General features: G+C 37.4%; 1 protein-coding gene across 22 annotated transcripts in view; it reads left to right on the forward strand.

Annotated features, from left to right (window-relative positions):
• Positions 1 to 9,770, forward strand: part of LOC122823381 (calcium/calmodulin-dependent protein kinase type II subunit gamma) — a 58,918-nt gene extending 49,148 nt beyond the window's left edge. For all 22 annotated transcript variants that reach the window (XM_044102936.1, XM_044102940.1, XM_044102938.1 and 19 more), the window contains 4 exons: positions 4,321 to 4,396; positions 5,304 to 5,398; positions 5,578 to 5,814; positions 7,246 to 9,770. In XM_044102936.1, the coding sequence (XP_043958871.1) occupies positions 4,321 to 4,396; positions 5,304 to 5,398; positions 5,578 to 5,810 (404 nt within the window). In that variant the 3' untranslated portion in view covers positions 5,811 to 5,814; positions 7,246 to 9,770. The remainder of the gene's footprint in view (positions 1 to 4,320; positions 4,397 to 5,303; positions 5,399 to 5,577; positions 5,815 to 7,245) is intronic.
• The last annotated feature ends 7,429 nt before the right edge of the window (positions 9,771 to 17,199 follow it).

Genomic DNA, 17,199 nt, shown 5'->3' on the forward strand with positions numbered 1-17,199 from the left:
CAAACTGTAAAGCTTATTTAAATGACATCCTGCTGAAGGTTCTAACGTAAAAAATCAGCTCCAGATTAGATGGCACTCTGTTTTGAGTTGATCACCTTTTCACGTTGTTTTATCTTTGTTTACTTTTGCTGTGGCGCATTACAGCCGCTGTAGCTTCCGAACGTTCAATAAACGACAAACTTGGATTATTACCTCGTTCGTCTGTGAGTATGTCATTCACAACAAACATCAAATAGGACAAATATATTTCATCAAGTAACAAACAAATTCTTCTACCTTCTACCGAGGTAATTATGTGAAATTAAATTAATTGTCTAATATTTAGTTATATTAGTTTGGTGTTTTCTGGCATCTTGCTTTGAGCTCAGAGTCTGAAATGCTTTTCCTCTGTCAAACATGCCATTTATTTTTGTCTCTTATTTAGTGGAAATATTGATTATGGAACTTTCCCCAAAATGACAAGCTTTTTAAACCTTTACAGCTCCACTGTTGAACACGAGGAGCTAACATTCACAAATGACATTGAAATAAAATCCAGTCCGACATTTGAGGTGATTCCTCTGAAAACTGTTGGAGGAAAAATATCCCAACTTCACAAGATGTGGCTTTGACCTAACAGAGCTCTGCGGTTCCTCCTGTCAGTCTGAAATATCTCATATTGAGATCATCAAACCAAAGTTCAGAACTACCATCACTAAATAATTCCTGCTGACTTCAGGTTTGCAACCAGCTTCTGAAACCAGTAACCTCCTCCTAGTCTCAGAATATCACTGAGGAAGAAACTCCATTAGATTTTCTATCACTTTAATATTTCTGATATAACTGATGGCCGTTTTAGATGCAAATATCCAATAGTTTTATTTACAATTTTTATATCTTCATATTATGAGGTAGATATCAAGCGGCTGGTGACAGAAAAAGTAGATCTTGGTCTTAAAATGTTTGGGCACCCCTGGTCTTTGTATTCTAGTTAACAATTAGTTCATCACTAACTTAATAATCTCAGCCCTCATTTGTTTTCCAGTTTTTTTCTTTAAAAGGTAGGATAGATTGGGAAGACAGACAGATAGATTAGAGTTTCGTCTGCAGTAATGCTCCGCTTCGGTCTCTTGTGGAAAACCAAAAAGCAAAACTCTCCATTTATGGTCCAACTCTCACTTGTGGTCGTGGGACATGTATCATAGCTTTCTCTGTAGGGTGGCTGGACTCAACCTTAGAGATGGGGTGAGAAAGTCTGCCATTAGGTAAAAGCTTAAAGTAGAGCCTCTGTTTCTCCACATCGAAAGAGTCGGTTAAGGTGGCTCAGGCATCTGATCAGGATGCCTCCCGCTGAGCGTCCCCTTTTGGAGATTTTCTGGGCACCTCCAACTGAGAAAAGACCCAGAACTTGCTGAGGGGATGTATATCTCTTCTAGCCTGGGAATGCCTTCAGACCCCCTGGAATGAGCTTGGATGTTGAGGGTTCCCTTCTGGACTTGTTGCCCCAGCAACCCAATTTGGGTTAAGGGAAACACAATGGATGGATTTAAATCTACACAAAATAGACAATAATGTAAGAGTGAAAACATGTTTTAGACTTTTTTTTCTAAATTTCCAAAGAAAAGTAAACGTTCAAAACAATAACCAAGTGTTCACTCCCATTGATAGTCATAGTCCTGTTTCTCCGGACTACTCTTCAGTTGCTTCTGCAACTTGTCTGAAGTCCACTTGCAGTAATTTCAGTTGACTGGAAAGATCTTGGAATGAAAACCATTGGTCTCTATATAGAAAGGCAGTCGAGAATAATTTTTTGTAACTGTGTAAGCTATTTACAATTGGGCTAATAAAATAATTTAGAACTTGCCACCAACGCAGATAACCTTTCTTCGCCCAGCACAACTCCCGCATGCAGCTTTGCGGCGTCTGCAGTTGTCAGAGGTTTTATTTTTAGCACATCGCCTCTTTACCTCACACTGCATCCCATTCAATCCACTGTATTTTTAATTTGTGAAGGCTTAGTTTATCACTTGCCTTGATGAACTCATCAAAGCAGGTGCATCCAGGCCTCTAATTGTGACCAAACTAGAAAGAAATTATTGCACTATTCTAGTGGCCTTATTGCTCACCATGTATGTTTGTCTTATTTAGAGGGATTCGACATATCTCATTGAGAGATGATGATCTTACCGTGAACCAATTGCTTTAATATTGCTAGTAACTAATGTGCAATGTTTGGGCCAATTTATAGATTCACCTGGATTTAATGCTTATGGGTCATGAAGATGCACTTTTATGATAAAGTGGACACATGAGCATTGTAGAGGACCTTTATTTTGCAGAAACGCATCTTAAATGTTTTCATATCAGGAGAAAATTGTTTGGTCTGTTGAAACCGTAGAAGAAACTTTAATCTGAATGACAAGCTTAGTCTCTGGGACAGGAGGACACACGTGACGAGGCCCTGCTTGTCAAGTGGATACACCATGTCAGCTGTGAAGCATGTTGATGGCAGAATCATGCTGAGGGGATGTTTTTCTATTTACATTCCAACATGGGTTTTAGGGATTTTTGGAGGCAGGATTCCTATGCAGTGTTAAATTCTGGAGTTTGCTTTCATTATTTTCCAGGTATAAATAATTTGGGGGGCAGGGAAAGAATGAAGCTTTTGTGAAACTTTTGTCAAAGTGTTTGGTTTTCTCGACTTTTTCTTCTATTTTGTAAAGGATACAAATCTAATAATGGTAATCAATACAATGGAATCCTGTTGATTTTTATTTGCCTCGATTGTCTTGATTTTAGCATTGTACCCTTCAGTATTTTTGCTTTTTTGAGTCATTAACTAAATGGACACTCATTTCACAAACAGGAATCTGATGCTACTGTTTTTAGACTCTTGTGCTGAAATACCTGACATGTCTTTGTTCCACTGCATTTTTTCCATATGTGGGAAATCAACCACTTGCTTCTGCCAAACTCCTTTGGTATTTAATGCAGCTGTTTCCATTAGCTCTCATTAGCAAACATACACGGTATGAGAAAGGGTTGCTAAGCAAATAACAGTAGTTACTTAGGGCTAGGGTGACCAGACGTCCTCTTTTTCCCGGACATGTCCTACTTTTCAGACCTAAAAAATGTCCGGGGGGGATTTCAAAATCGTCCGGGATTTTGGTCAACTGCCTCAAAACACATTACATAGCTTACAGTGCATTGTGATTACATTGTATTGCGTATTACTTTTCAGAAACCCAAATCTGGTCACCCTACTTAGGGCAAATTTAGTTGCGTAAAAAATAGTTCTTGGTTGTTCTGAAACTGGCTTCGCCGCGACAATTCACGGAATTTGCGAGTTGAAAATTCATAAATAAAGCATAAATCCTGCTCGTAAAAATTGTTTTTATGGGTAAACTAGGGTGACCAGATTTGGGTTTCTGAAAAGTAGGACACTTCTTTTTTTGTTGGCGGCGAGCGGGGGCGGTGGGTGTGGGTAGAATCGGCGGACACACATGTGCTACCGATTTCTTTGCCATACAAAGAAACCTGGAATGGAGTAGTGGAACGGAGTGGCAATGTAATCACAATGCACTGTAAGCTATGTAATGTGTTTTGAGGCAGTTGACCAAAATCCAGGACGATTTTGAAATTCCCCCCGGACATTTTTTTTAGGTCTGAAAAGTAGGACATGTCCGGGAAAAAGAGGACGTCTGGTCACCCTACGTAAACACAACGTACATGTGTATTCGTTCATCCTTATTTGTGAAATGTAATGATGTAGTTTGTACTGTATAACGGTTAGCACATCAGGGGGTTATTTTGGGGGGCAAAATCAATCTACGTCACTGAACATAGATAACACCAGTAAACTGAGCACATAACATTTTCCTCCGATCACTCCACTCTCCCACATCCAAGATGGCGGCAACGTCAACGCATGATTCAGCGCTCAATGAGTGTACTTATTTATGTCTAACGAGGCGCTTACTTGCCGTTGCTAGCTAGCTAGCTTCTTTTCGTCTGTCGGTTCATCGTGGGTAAGTTCAAGTTTATCGGTAGTTGACTGGATGCGCTGTTTAGTCGTTCCTTCTGATATTTTATTTTTGGATGTCTGATTCAAAAACGCTCGGACTCGAGGCTTAAGCTTAGCTGTTCTTGTCAGCTGAGGCGGTTACAGACAGAAATGTGCCAGTGTGTGCTCCACTGAAATTGAGCAACTTGCCATAATGTGGTCAAGCTGCAGAGAAGAAGCTGCCGCTTTGGTGTGACGGGTTGAAGTTAAACATCACTAATTCCCCATGTGGCTTTTAATCACCCTCCATCTACTTTCTGTGTTTCTCCTTTCTGCAGCCCGTAAACAGGAGATAATCAAGATAACGGAGCAGCTGATTGAAGCGATCAACAATGGAGATTTTGATGCTTATACGTGAGTGCTGCAGTTTCTTTTAAGATATGGGAAATAGTTTCCCAACTGAAAATACTTTTATTGACTAACTGTGCAAAGGAACAGCTGTTTGTAATAAATGAGATGGCTTTGAAAGTGATTTCTTGAAAAATTGCTAGGTAACCAACGAGTGAATGAGTGAGTTGAAGCTAGAAACCTTAGTTTAGCAGCTGACCATGAGAACGTCTTTCCTCTGCCTACGTTTCCCAGAATGCTGTGTGGTTCTAGATCAGAGTTCAGTGAAATTAATGAATATTCTATCGGTTATCTGTTGATAACTGATCTTGTGTCTATTGTGATGTATATTGTTATTGATTCCCTATGCTTGGGATAGTAGCAGTTTTCTGTACACGCTGCTATTCAAAGCAGTCCCAGAGCATCACTAAGCCGCTGCTGTGCTTCACTGTAGACGACAAGTCTCTCTCCTCCAGACATTCTGCTGCTAAATCTCCCTGAATAATTTTGGTTTTGATTTGTTGCTACAAGAAAACAGAATACCAAACCCTCTTTTGTCTTATTTATATAGTTTTGAGCAAATCAGTGCCATTTGATTAAAATATTGTGCTTTTCATTAATTATTGCTGCACATCTTGCAGTACCTGTTGAGTTTTTGACCTCCTGGATAATGAGGTGTGTTTTTACGAAGATTTTTATTCACAAGAGAGAGTGAATCGTTTTGACTGCAGTGAGACTTGGTGTTGAATTTATCTAAAATTCTTAATATTTCGTTACGTCAACTGATCCTGTGTAATCAGTTTATTCCAAACAGCCAAACTATTTAGATTTTTGCACTTAACGCTCATTTTCAGTGCGTGTCGTGTAATTTTAATTGTAGCTGTTGTCTTTGTTTTCTGTTGCTGTTATTCGAGCTTTGACCTTTTTTCTTTAGGAGGATTTGTGATCCTGGACTCACCTCTTTTGAACCCGAAGCTTTGGGAAACCTGGTGGAAGGCATGGACTTCCACAAGTTTTACTTTGAAAACTGTGAGTGTTCTCCAGACGTGCAGAATGTATACATTATTATTTTTCCTGTAGATTACATTTTGCTTCTAAAATTATTTAGTTTATTCCCAGTAAGTGATGTAAAGTTCAGGTTTTGATCAGCCAAAGTCGTGAATCATGTCCTGTAAAACCATCATCACATTTGTGTTTTATCTGTCCAGTGCTGAGTAAGAACAACAAGCCCGTGCACACCACCCTGCTGAACCCCCACGTCCACCTCATCGGCGAGGACGCCGCCTGCATCGCCTACATCCGGCTCACGCAGTTCGTGGACTCCACGGGCCGCCCTCGCTCCAGCCAATCAGAGGAGACCCGGGTGTGGCACCGCCGTGACGGAAAGTGGCTCAATGTTCACTTCCACTGCTCAGGAGCACCGGCTGCACCACTACAGTGATCAGGTACAGACTGTGCAGTTTCAATGAAGTTTGGCTTGAAATTTATACATTATTGAAATTGAGAGGTTTTTTGTTAAACTAGTGTTTTGTTCTTGGATCAGTGAGGCGTGCAGAGTTTGTGAGCGAGACGTTTCAAAACATAAAATTTAGTTTTATTTTAGTATACTTGTATTTTAGTGTTTCTGCTGTAGAAAGCTTTATGCTATCACTAGATGTAGTAAATAGGGGTGCAACGATTTATCTGCCAGCCGAGCTATCGATGTCGATTTTTTTTAATTTTGGGAGATCGGTGATCGGCCGATTTTTACAGGTGAAGCCGATCTTATCCACCGATGTTACCAACTTCGGCAAAGGTCTAAAAATCAACCACTGTGCTTTTCTTTACTCCCATGATAAAGGTTTGACTGACAAACTGGCCGACCAGGTCATGTTTGCACATTTGCAGTTAACAATAGTTACCCCATTGTTGCCAATTCAGCAACGTTCTTGATATATTGAGCAACATTTCAGACAAAAAAATGGTATCGGCCAAAATCGGAATCGGTAAGTTGGGCTTTTTAAAAGATCAGTAATCGGCGATCGGCCAGCCCCTAGTAATAAATTTTATAAATAGTGAATTGAAACTCTTTTTTTTATATATATATATATATATATAGTTTATTTGTATTATTTTTATCTTCAAATTGTGATTTTGGAAAAGTTTGAAAATTACCTTAAAGTGCTAGAATTTTACTGTGTGAAAAACGTACAAACCATATTAGACTTCTACAAGATTTGTGAACATCTCTGCCGTTGCCATAATTTTCTCATTTGCTTCACTCTGTATAGTGGTCCCCTAAGTGGATCCTGGAGGGCCCCGGCATCCTGAGTGTTTTAGTTCTCTCCCTGGTTTAACACACCTGGATCCAATGATGGCTCGTTAAAAGGCCTAAGAAGAACATTGACTTGATGAAGAAGTTGTTGGTACCAGGGAGAGAACTAAAACATGCAGGATGCCGGCCCTCCAGGACCCACTTTGGGCACCCCTGGTTTAGATCATTATAATGGTTATTAATGTTTATAAAGCATTGTTTTGACTGACACTTTATTTAAAGTGATATGACACAGTCATAAATATGACATAACGCCTGTCGTGAACATGGAGTTTTTATGAATGTTTATGAAGTGTCATTCTGTAAATTATGACTGTAATTCTTTAAATTTTTAGTTATTTTTTTAAAGTTACTGTAAAAATTGCATTAAAAGTGCTAACTTTGCATTATTTGGTAAACAATGACTTTGCATTAGAAGTGTCATTGTTTACCGAATGACGTTTCCATGACCTTCATAAAAACTCCTTCATGTTCATCATTCGGTCTTATCCACAACCCTTCAAATAAAGTTTTGCCTTTTTATTTTCGTCTGACCGCTGAACGCTCTGCCTCTCTCCCTCAGCGGTCCTGAGGCTCCGGTCCTCTGGAGCGCGTTTATTGGGGGGCAGTTTTTTTCAGCGAGCGTGTTTTCAGAGGCACGTCCTCTGCGTGGATTGGATAGTGCCAGGAAGCCCGGCCGGGCCAGAACGCATCCCTCTCCACGTCACCAACCAACCCCGACCCTCCTTTGACCTGCTGGGGGCCGGCTGAACACGAGGACCCCGCCTCTCCAACCCCGACCCCCTCCATGAGATGATGATGCATGCATCTGGCGCCTGACTGGAGGGTGCATCTTTGCCCTCTTGTCCCTCCCCTGGCAGCCATCTTTTTTCTGCCTGCGCGAGATGACATGTCCCTGGGGAGGAGAGGATATACAGTTGAACTTGTGACAGTTTATGAGTATGAGTTATGACTATACTGTGTAAATTTATGGCTAGATGTACCAGAAACCACCAAAACCCAAGCAAGCATTTATCTATATCTGGGGAAAACAAAAGGAAGGAGCGGAGGGGGAGTGCTTAGATTTTGTACACATTTAGGGATTACCAGGTTGGAAGTGTTGTCCTCGCTACCTGGGTGTCGACATGAAGGGAAATCTTTCCTCAACTGAATTAAAGAGGGAAAGAAAAGAGTAAAAAAAAAAAAAATCAGGTTCCCTCTGAGAACTTGACGACGAGAGAAACTTGATATCAAAAACACGAAGCACCAAAGTGTAGAACTTTAGTGTAGGCTTTTTACGTGTTTGTGTTTTCGTTCGTGTTCTTGTTTGTTCCGACGGATCGGAAGTCGTCGTCGTTTGTGGGATCGGGGGAACGTTGGCGGAGGGGGGCGTCTGAACCAAAGTCGACGTGTTTCGTTGTGCTTTTTAGCGTCCTGATCCATTTGTGTTCTCGTGAACAAGAGTCATTATCCGTGTGCTTTTCCTTTTTTTTTTTTTTCCTTCGCTCTGACTGAATATAATACAGGCTCCTTTAAAAAAAAATAAAAATCAGCTGAGAACGTTTTGCTCTTCTTTTTTTTTCCAGTAAAGATTTTATCGTGCGCGTTGGAAGCTAGCCCGTTTCGTCGTGTGTCTACATGCAGTTGAGGGAGGAAGAGGAGCAGGAGGCCCGTACCATGAAAAGTCGCCACCTGCGTTTTGCATGTATGCTCGCTGCCTCTCCCTCATTAACCTCTTTTAACCCGTTACTCTGCTTTCTGCAAGGGCCTGGTTTGTTTATAATCACTGTGTAAATACAGTGTATGTATAGATATATGTAGAAAAGTGTAATATATGTACATGTATCTAAGAGACACTCATCCTGTGCATTTAGGGGAATGGACCCCTTCCCTCTGTAACCCCGCTCTAGTTTAGGTGAAGCTTGTTCCTCTATTCGTAGCTCTCAACCCTGAAATATTTGAGCTATTGATTCCTCTAAAATAAACCAATTAAAGGTCTCCTGTAGGCGCTCCCATGGCCGTACGACTGTTTATGAAGAAAGGGAATAGAAACAAACGCCAAGATGGAAGTAATCCCCCCTCTCTCTTTCTCAGCAACACTCCAAGAACTATTTTTAAAGATACTAGTGTCCTTAACTCCTGGTCCCACGATGCTGTGAGCCGTCTTTTCATATCATATGCACCCACGCACTCCGGGCGGTGTGTTTTTAGGCTTTGTAACATATCTGCACCGCTGCTGTGACCGGCGCCGCCCTCGTCGTGCTGCTTTAGGTGTCCTCCCTCCTGATATCTCCATTTGACAGATTGACTGACCCCTGACCTCGCCCCTCTGCTCTTGAAACGATTCTTTGTTCCTTTCTCTGTTGTTCCCGTGTTACTGGTTTTAAGTTTTTATTATTATATTATTATTGTTCTTATTATTATTACTAATGTTGCTGTTGTCGGTTGGTTGTTTTGCCAATCTGCCAAGCTGGAGTTCTGCACTCTCCCTCACAAACATGTAGAGGAAAAAATAAAAATAAAAAAAGGGAAGAGGAAGTGAAGACAACAAAAACTTCTCAAGGGATATTGATCAGGACTTAATTATTTATCCGTGTATTCAACCCTTGGTGGTTTTACAAGGCGCCTGCTGGGAGACGTGCGGGTTGCGACACCTAGTTATTTGCATGTTTCAGTTACACATTTCTATCACAAAATATGGATGGAGCTACTGTCAATATATGATATTTGCATCTTTTGAGATTCCATCCACCCAGAATGTTGAACAAGTGATATGAAAATATAAAACAAGATTTAAAAAAAAAAAAGGATAAAAAAATAAAAGATTCCGGCGCCGTATCTTGGTATGAGGCCCTCGATGTTTTCCCTGCGTTGTAATGATATATTATCGGGCTGCGCTTCTCCCCTCTCCCCCGTTCAGATGAACGCTGGATTTATATTTTTCTTGCTTCGTTTTATTTTGCATGATCACAATGTACAATGAAATACAACCATAAATTGCCGACTATCAAAGTGTTTGTCTGAGTGTTAGTTGGTCTTCATCATAGCTTTGTTATTCTTCAAACCTGGATCTTGGAAGTATTTAATAAAAATACTATTTCAGCACTGCTTTGCCTCAGCCGAGTTGTTCGTTTCTTCTGTTCTGCTGAGTCATTCCTGACTTCCTCTTGGTCCAATCCTCCTGCAGGAAATGGTTTTCAAATCATCAACGTTTCGATTTTGATTGAGGGCTTCGAACCCAGTATTTATTCTGTTGAGGTTTTACTTGACACGTGTTTAATTTTATCGTCGTAAGATGCATTACTGCCGCTTCAAATCAAATTACAAAATGATCAATGTTTAAATTTTTTAATTAAAATGCATTCATTTAATTAAGCATGGTTATTCCTGCTAATGATTATGGCTTACAGATGAGAGAAAAAGGAACAATCTAAGACCGATCGGCTGGATTTTTAAAGTGCAAGCAAATTTGATGGAAAATTAAGTGGAAGGAAAACAATTTTGGGTCTAAACACTAGAGATGCTATGGATTATTGTTAAGAGGATGATGAGCTGAAATTGAAACTTCTGAAGCAGAACTGGATTAAATGGAAACCACTAATTCAAATTGACGACCAGCCACCAACTCACCACAAATATTTAGTCATTTAAACTTTTTGTTTCACATTAGAAACTGTCCAATATGTTTTAAATAAATGGCTGCAAAATGTTTTGGTTGATATTTAAGAAATCCTTGGAGCAGATTTAGAAGATTTTTTTGATTAACTGCATAAAAATGATTGATCGGCTGCTGGACTTCAAGATTCTGTCCAAGAACTCTGCTGGAAATAAAGACTAAAGATTCAGGTTTGGTTCTGGTTTGTTTTCCAGGATGATGGGATTGAACAAAAAGTCAGCAATGATTGTAAGAATTTTCTTTAGTTTATAGTTGATGAAACTCGACTGAAAGAAGAACCCATATTTTTATTGGAATCTTATTTCTCAAATTGTTTCAAATAAGATCTGAAAGGGTTTGTGTCCCCCTTTACTCTGGGACCCCTAAGTAAAATCCAGTACAACCTTAAATTATTCATTACAAACTCACATTTTTGTAATTTAATCTAAAAATAAATCCAGTTATGGAGAGGGGTCATAAAATATAGTGTGTACAATTATTAGAAAAGTATTATGAAAGAAACAAACTTCTTCCTGTAACATTGTCTTCTGAATACTGGCAGAGAGTTTATTTTTTAGCCCAATAAAAGGCTTTAGATGATATTAACTAATGGAGGGATGAATAATAATGCATGCCACACTTTTCAGATTGGATATGTAATCATTATATATATATATATATTGATTTTGTTGTGTGGATTATTGTCATTTTCGTTCTTAAAATACCTAAATTTTCATTTAGCTTCATATTTCGGTCCATCTGATAATATAATTTTAAAATATTAAATGATTGATAATTTCATCAGTTACTCAGTACTTGAGTATTATTTTTATGAAATACTTTTTTTACTTGGACAGCTACAATTTACTTTTACTTGAGCAAAATATGCAAAAGTAGTGCTACTTTTACTTGTGTACAATTTGTGAGTACTTTTCCCACCTACATGGGAAAAATGATCTGCAAGTTGCTAGTTTTTTTTAATCAATATTAAGGAACTATTGACATAAAACAAGTCAAATCTTCCTGAAAACTTTCCCATAAGTTAGTTTTGTTTTATTTCAAGTATAATGAGATATTTACAGTAAAAACTAGACCAGAAATGCTTAGTAAGACTTTGTGTTTTTGCAGTGAGGTACGTCCAGGTTTTCAGGACGCCGCCCCGTCTCCGCCCTCGGGCGTTCTTGTTTCGGCTGCAGTGATCACAGCGAAGCGTTTGAACAGCGTTTCTGCTGGCCTTGGTGACGGTCCGAGTTATTTTCAGGTTTCTCTGTGCGTGTGCGTCTCTGGGATGTAGGACAGCTCCCTTGGTTCTTCTGCTTTCTGTATGAGTAATGAGCAGAGCTCAGCAGCTGGTTAACACTGACACACACACACACATCCACACACACACACACACACACACACACACACACACACACACACACACACACACACAGAGGCTTCATCAAAGACGCAGAAAGGAGAAACCTCGTGGGGGAATGTGTCCTGGTAGCTATCGCTGACCTCCGACTCTTCAGTGTCAAAGAAATTAGGGGGAAAGCCAGACTGAATCGCCTGAATCTAAATTACTTTTGACCTTCAAAGGTCTTCCAGAAAACTTCCCCATCATTACAAAGATGCTCCCCGTTAATATCTGCACTCTTTCACAAAGTTTCTTTTCATTGTAAACCTTATTGACAAATCCTTTTTCCTCCTCCTTTCTGAAACAAAAACAAGGTTTCCTTATTGGGCAGCCACGGAGTTGCGGTGCTTTATCTTTCAAATTAAACTCCCCAGAGTGAACTGTACTGCTGAATGTGCAATTATTCTGACTTTAAAAAAGAAGCTAAACCATTTTTAAGTGCAATCACAAACTTTATTTTATTGTGATTTAATGTAATAGATCAATACAGCAGACTGTGGATATGGAGGGAACTTTAACGTTTGATAAAAAGGTTTTAGCAAGCTGTAAACTGATAAGTGCGGCATGCTTTTGCATTCAGCTCTCAGGAGTCAATACTCTGTATTGCAGTGAAGGTGAATATCATTTGGAGTAAAATTAGAGAACAATTCTTGGAAAAACTTCAAATCATTTCTTCTTTATTCTTCTTCCTCTCCTGCAACCGAGGAATGCAATGTGTTTTTATTACTTTAGAAAAATTGCAGAGCTTTACTGAAGTCCAGTCACAGACTTGGGTAGTAACTAATTACATGTAACTTTTTAGAAAAAATACTTTTAGGATGCTACACTTTTGTAATTTTACTTAAATAGTTTTATTATGAGGTGTCACTAGTCTGGAGAAAGATTTCTACGTACTCTACCCGCTGTGAGCATGAAGAGTAAACCTGTTTTAGTCAAAACGTTCACCAGGAACAGAGACATACCTGCAGTTTTGTTCGTTTTCTAAGTTTTATGTTTCATAAGTTTTATAATGAAACGTGTCAATTTTCCAAATCAAGTTTTCCAATTCCTGTGGAAAAATGTTTTATTTCTGATTTTTGAAAAGTAAAAAATTTGCTAGAAAAAAAGAATTCTACAAAAAACTTACAAATTTCTGATTTAAAAAAGTCAAAAATTCGCTAAAGAAATTCTAGACAAAAACTTTGAGTTTGAAAGTTTGAGAATTTGATGGGGAAAAAAGAAAGTTCTGAGTTTCAGAAGTCAAACATTTTTGACTTTTGAAAATTTTCTGAGTTCAAACTTTGAAAATGATCAACCTTTCAAACTCAGACATTTCAGAGATTTTTTTTTGCAAATTTTCGACTTTTTGAACTTGGAAGATATCTAGTTTTTTATAGAAAATTTCTGAGACAGATCTCAGAATTTCTGAGTTATTTGTCAGAAATGCAAACTCCATGCAGAAATACCCCGGGCCGGGAATCGAACCCAGGACCTTCTTGCTGCAAGACAACAGCTCTACCAACTGCGCCACTGTGCAGCCCCTATTTCTTTCTTCCCTCTACCTAAAATCCCCATACGGGGTTGTAAAATGGATCCGTTCAGACCGCCGGGAAAACTTGAACACGGATCGCCTGCAGTGTCGACGCCAGCAGCTGGACTCGGTTTCTCCTCCCTTACAGGTGAAGCTTTTATTGACCCAGGCAGTGAACCCAGTGACCCGACGAAAAGCGCAGAGCGAGGGCTTCTGTGATAATTGGGGTGAGATCCACACCCTGCTGTCACCTCCACATCCTGTCTGCCCTGCAGCTCTTTTTCCTTTTTGTCTTCATCCCTATGTCTGGAAAGTTCCCATCTTCTCTGAAGTTTGGAGCGCCGTGAATCTGACCCGATGCTCATTGTTCATGTGTGGAAAGCTGCAGCGAGAGCAAATCTCAGGAGGAAACTGCTGCCAGCCAGCCTGCGAACTGCTGCAGTTTTTAGCATCTTCACTGCAGTGCAAAGATTTCTTCCTCAAGAGCAAAGATGACACCCTCAGGTCTCAATTTAATAACTTTAATTGACCCATTTTAGTTAAATAAATTCCCATCAGAAGGTAATAGACATAAAACAGCTTGATAATAAATGTTTACACGACACAGTTACAATGAATTTAAGAAAGTTTTTTTTCTTTCCACTTTATGTCTTTAAACTTCAAACACAATGCACTGCAAAAACATAAAATCTTACGTGGCATTTTTCTAGTTTTTACTGCAAATATTTTAGTACACCTGAAACGAGACAAAACTAGCATTTTCAAGTAACATTTCAGCAAGATATCAGAGCTTGTTTTAAGTAAATAATTCCTTAATATTAATCTAAAGAGTACTAGTTTCACTTGTAGCAAAACATTTTCCCTTGTTATAAATGAAATAATGGAACAAATACTTTTTTAGAAAATAAATATTAAATCTTCTATTTCTGAAAAGTTACTTGATTGTTAGTTTTGTCTTATTTCATGTGTACTAAATTATTTACATTAAATGTAGAAAAAAAATACATGACAATACAATTGTTTTTACATACAATTTTGTGTTTTTGCAGTTGAAGGTTTATTTTTACATCAATAAAATACTCAGAATTTAATTAAATGTAGTGAAAATCTCCAGGAGCTAATTAATAATTATAATGAGGTATTATACTAATCATGCTGTCTATTTATTAATGAGCTACAAAGAAACAAAACAAGTCAGGAATAAACTATAACTATCTACAAACTACAGCTAAGGCTACAAGGTGTCATTTTATAAATAAATCTGCTCACCGTAAGAATATTTGAGTTGGAGAATTTAAGCAATAAATAGCTAAATGTATTGAAGATGTTAAATGTTTCATTGATTCACAAGTAAGTACTTTTCCTTACCTGTACTTTATGAACCAGGTGTTTCTCACCTGGTGATTCGTGGCCGCATTCGGTCGCTGAAGCAGTTCTTAAAACCACATCGTTACTTCCTGGAAATTATGTCAGCTTTTATTTATTTTATAATCTCTGTGGTGCACGCACGTGTGACCTTTTCCTGTTATTACATTGGATACAGAAGCATATTGAATAAGACGGATTAAGCAGGATTAACTGTATCGTGTTATCAAACTGCAAACTCCACGTTGGAGGCGCTCTGGTTTATTTTCTGAGCAGGAAAATGCTGCATTTTCTGCTTCACAGAAACAGATCCCGACCTGCAGGTGTGAATACTTACAGAACCCTGATAGCTAAACATGACTCAGCGGTTTATCGGCTCCTTCCTGTAAATCTGCCCCAGTTTCACGAGGCTGCTCTACATCCAGTTTTAAACATTGACTTTAAAAATGTTGCTATAAAAATATTAATTTGTAATATCTCTAAAAGTAAAAGTAGTATTTTTTGTATATGCATGTATCTGTTTATTACTTTAAAAATGATTTTAATATTTAAGTATTTTTCATTAATTAGTTTGAAATGAATGCATAAAAAATTAAATTAGGTTTTATATGTAATTCCTATGGAACATTTTATACAAAGAACTTATTTTAGAACATATTAAACGCTTCATCCTGCAACATTTCATGAATTTATTTTATTTGTCAACATAAATAATCGACATTTGTAATGCAAGGTATTTAATAGCATCCTTCTCAAGGTTGTTAAGAAAAAGTTATTTTTAACCAAATATGTAGTGGTTTTATAGATGAATTCTAGATTTAAATGTGTTTATTAACTCGCACATTAAAGTTATGATGTATAAAATTAATTTTTCATAAAGTTTTCTATATTTCTTAATTTCATTAATCATTTGAAAACAGTTACATCGTTTCCAAAATTAGTTAAATACTTTAATAATTCCTTTTATTCCCAACATAATTTAATTCTAAGAATACATTTTTTTGATATTTTAGTTTTGTAATAATAATATCTCTGGCTCCCTCTGTGGAAACACAAACACACTCGATCATCCAACTCCTAAAGAGTTAAAAGGAAACAGCAACATGTTTGTTTGTAGTTTAAATCATTCATCACTTGATTAATGTGGAAAAGCAATAAAGAGTCTTCAGGAAGATTGAGTCCTGAAGCATCCATGATGTTTTCTCTCCATCAGTAATTAATAATTTAAAACCACATTTCATCTAAAGTGACTTGACGGTCAGAGCAAAGTTGTTTTCTGTGTTGAGTGTTTATCATAAAATCACACTCTTCCATTCCTACGCCACCATTAATATTTAATTTTAAAAATCTCAGCCCATTTTATGTAAATCATTAAGAATCAATAAATAATCTGCATCCTGACAGGCTGCAGGCTCATTACAGTGAATGAAAGGCCAATCCACTCTGGTCCCTCTGTTTTCATGGAGGGACAAAGGAAATGATTAACGGCGCTCATGGGTGACCGAGAACAGCAGCTAAGAAGATTTATTTTTCAATTACTTGCAGTTTTGTTACTAATCGCTTTATTTTGTTTGTCCAATTCTGTTTCTCAAAGAGAGCACTGCTCAGTTTACCGTCATCCAAATATGGGTCGTTTGTGGCTCACATGCAAACGAACCAAACTACAAAATGGCCTCCAGTCAGGGTGGTTGTTGCTTGAATTCTGCCCTTGACAATGGAACAAGCAGGTTACAGGAGAAAACTGTTTCTCCTTGGGTTTGACAAATCCAAACGATAATTTAAAGTTTATGTATTTCATCATTTCAGTTTGCTCAGTTCCTCCTGTTGAGGGGGCGTCAAACTCATTTTTGTTTTGGGCCAAATCAAGATCATAAATGCTTTTAAAGGGCCGGTTGTGCCAGAATATATTGATAAAACCTGGTCACTAAACTTAAAATATCAATAAACTCTTAAAATTAAATAATATTGAACATCCTTTCAGTTCCTCTGGAATTTTAATTGTTTTTGTGATTTTTCTGCAATAAAATTCAAAGTGTTCGTGGTACTAATTTGAAAATATTTGTGCTTATTTGTGACTGTAATTTTGACTTTTTATTACTCATATAGATCAGGGACTATAATTTGACATCAATTTATTGAGGCAGCTGTTTAATATAAGTAAGAAGGTTTTTGACAAATTTTAAGAAAAATCTGCTTTTTTTTTTTTGTTTCTTTTTTTTTTGTTTTTTTTTTTTTCAACAAAAATTTTGTCTTGATTTATATTTTTTTTTTTATTTTTTTTTTTTTTTTTAACTTTTTTTTTTTTTTTAAATTTTAATTTTTTTTTTTTTTTTGTTTGACTCTTTTTTTTTTTGGTTTTCATCTTTTTTTTTTTTTTAATTGGATTTTTTTTTTTTTTTTTTTTTTTTTCCCCAATTTTTTTTTCATATTTTAAGTTTTTTTTTTGTTAATCTTTTCTGCGAGGTGTTTTTTTTTGCTTTTTTTCCTCCTCATTTTTTTTTTTTTTTTAAGTTTTTTGTCTCATTTGTTTTTGCTTTTTTTTTTTGTGTGTTTTTTTTATTTTTTTTTTTTTTTTTTTTTTTTTTTTTTTTTTTTTTTTTTTTTT

This window comes from Gambusia affinis, linkage group LG20 (assembly GCF_019740435.1).
Source record: "Gambusia affinis linkage group LG20, SWU_Gaff_1.0, whole genome shotgun sequence".
Classification (NCBI taxonomy): Eukaryota; Metazoa; Chordata; class Actinopteri; order Cyprinodontiformes; family Poeciliidae; genus Gambusia; species Gambusia affinis.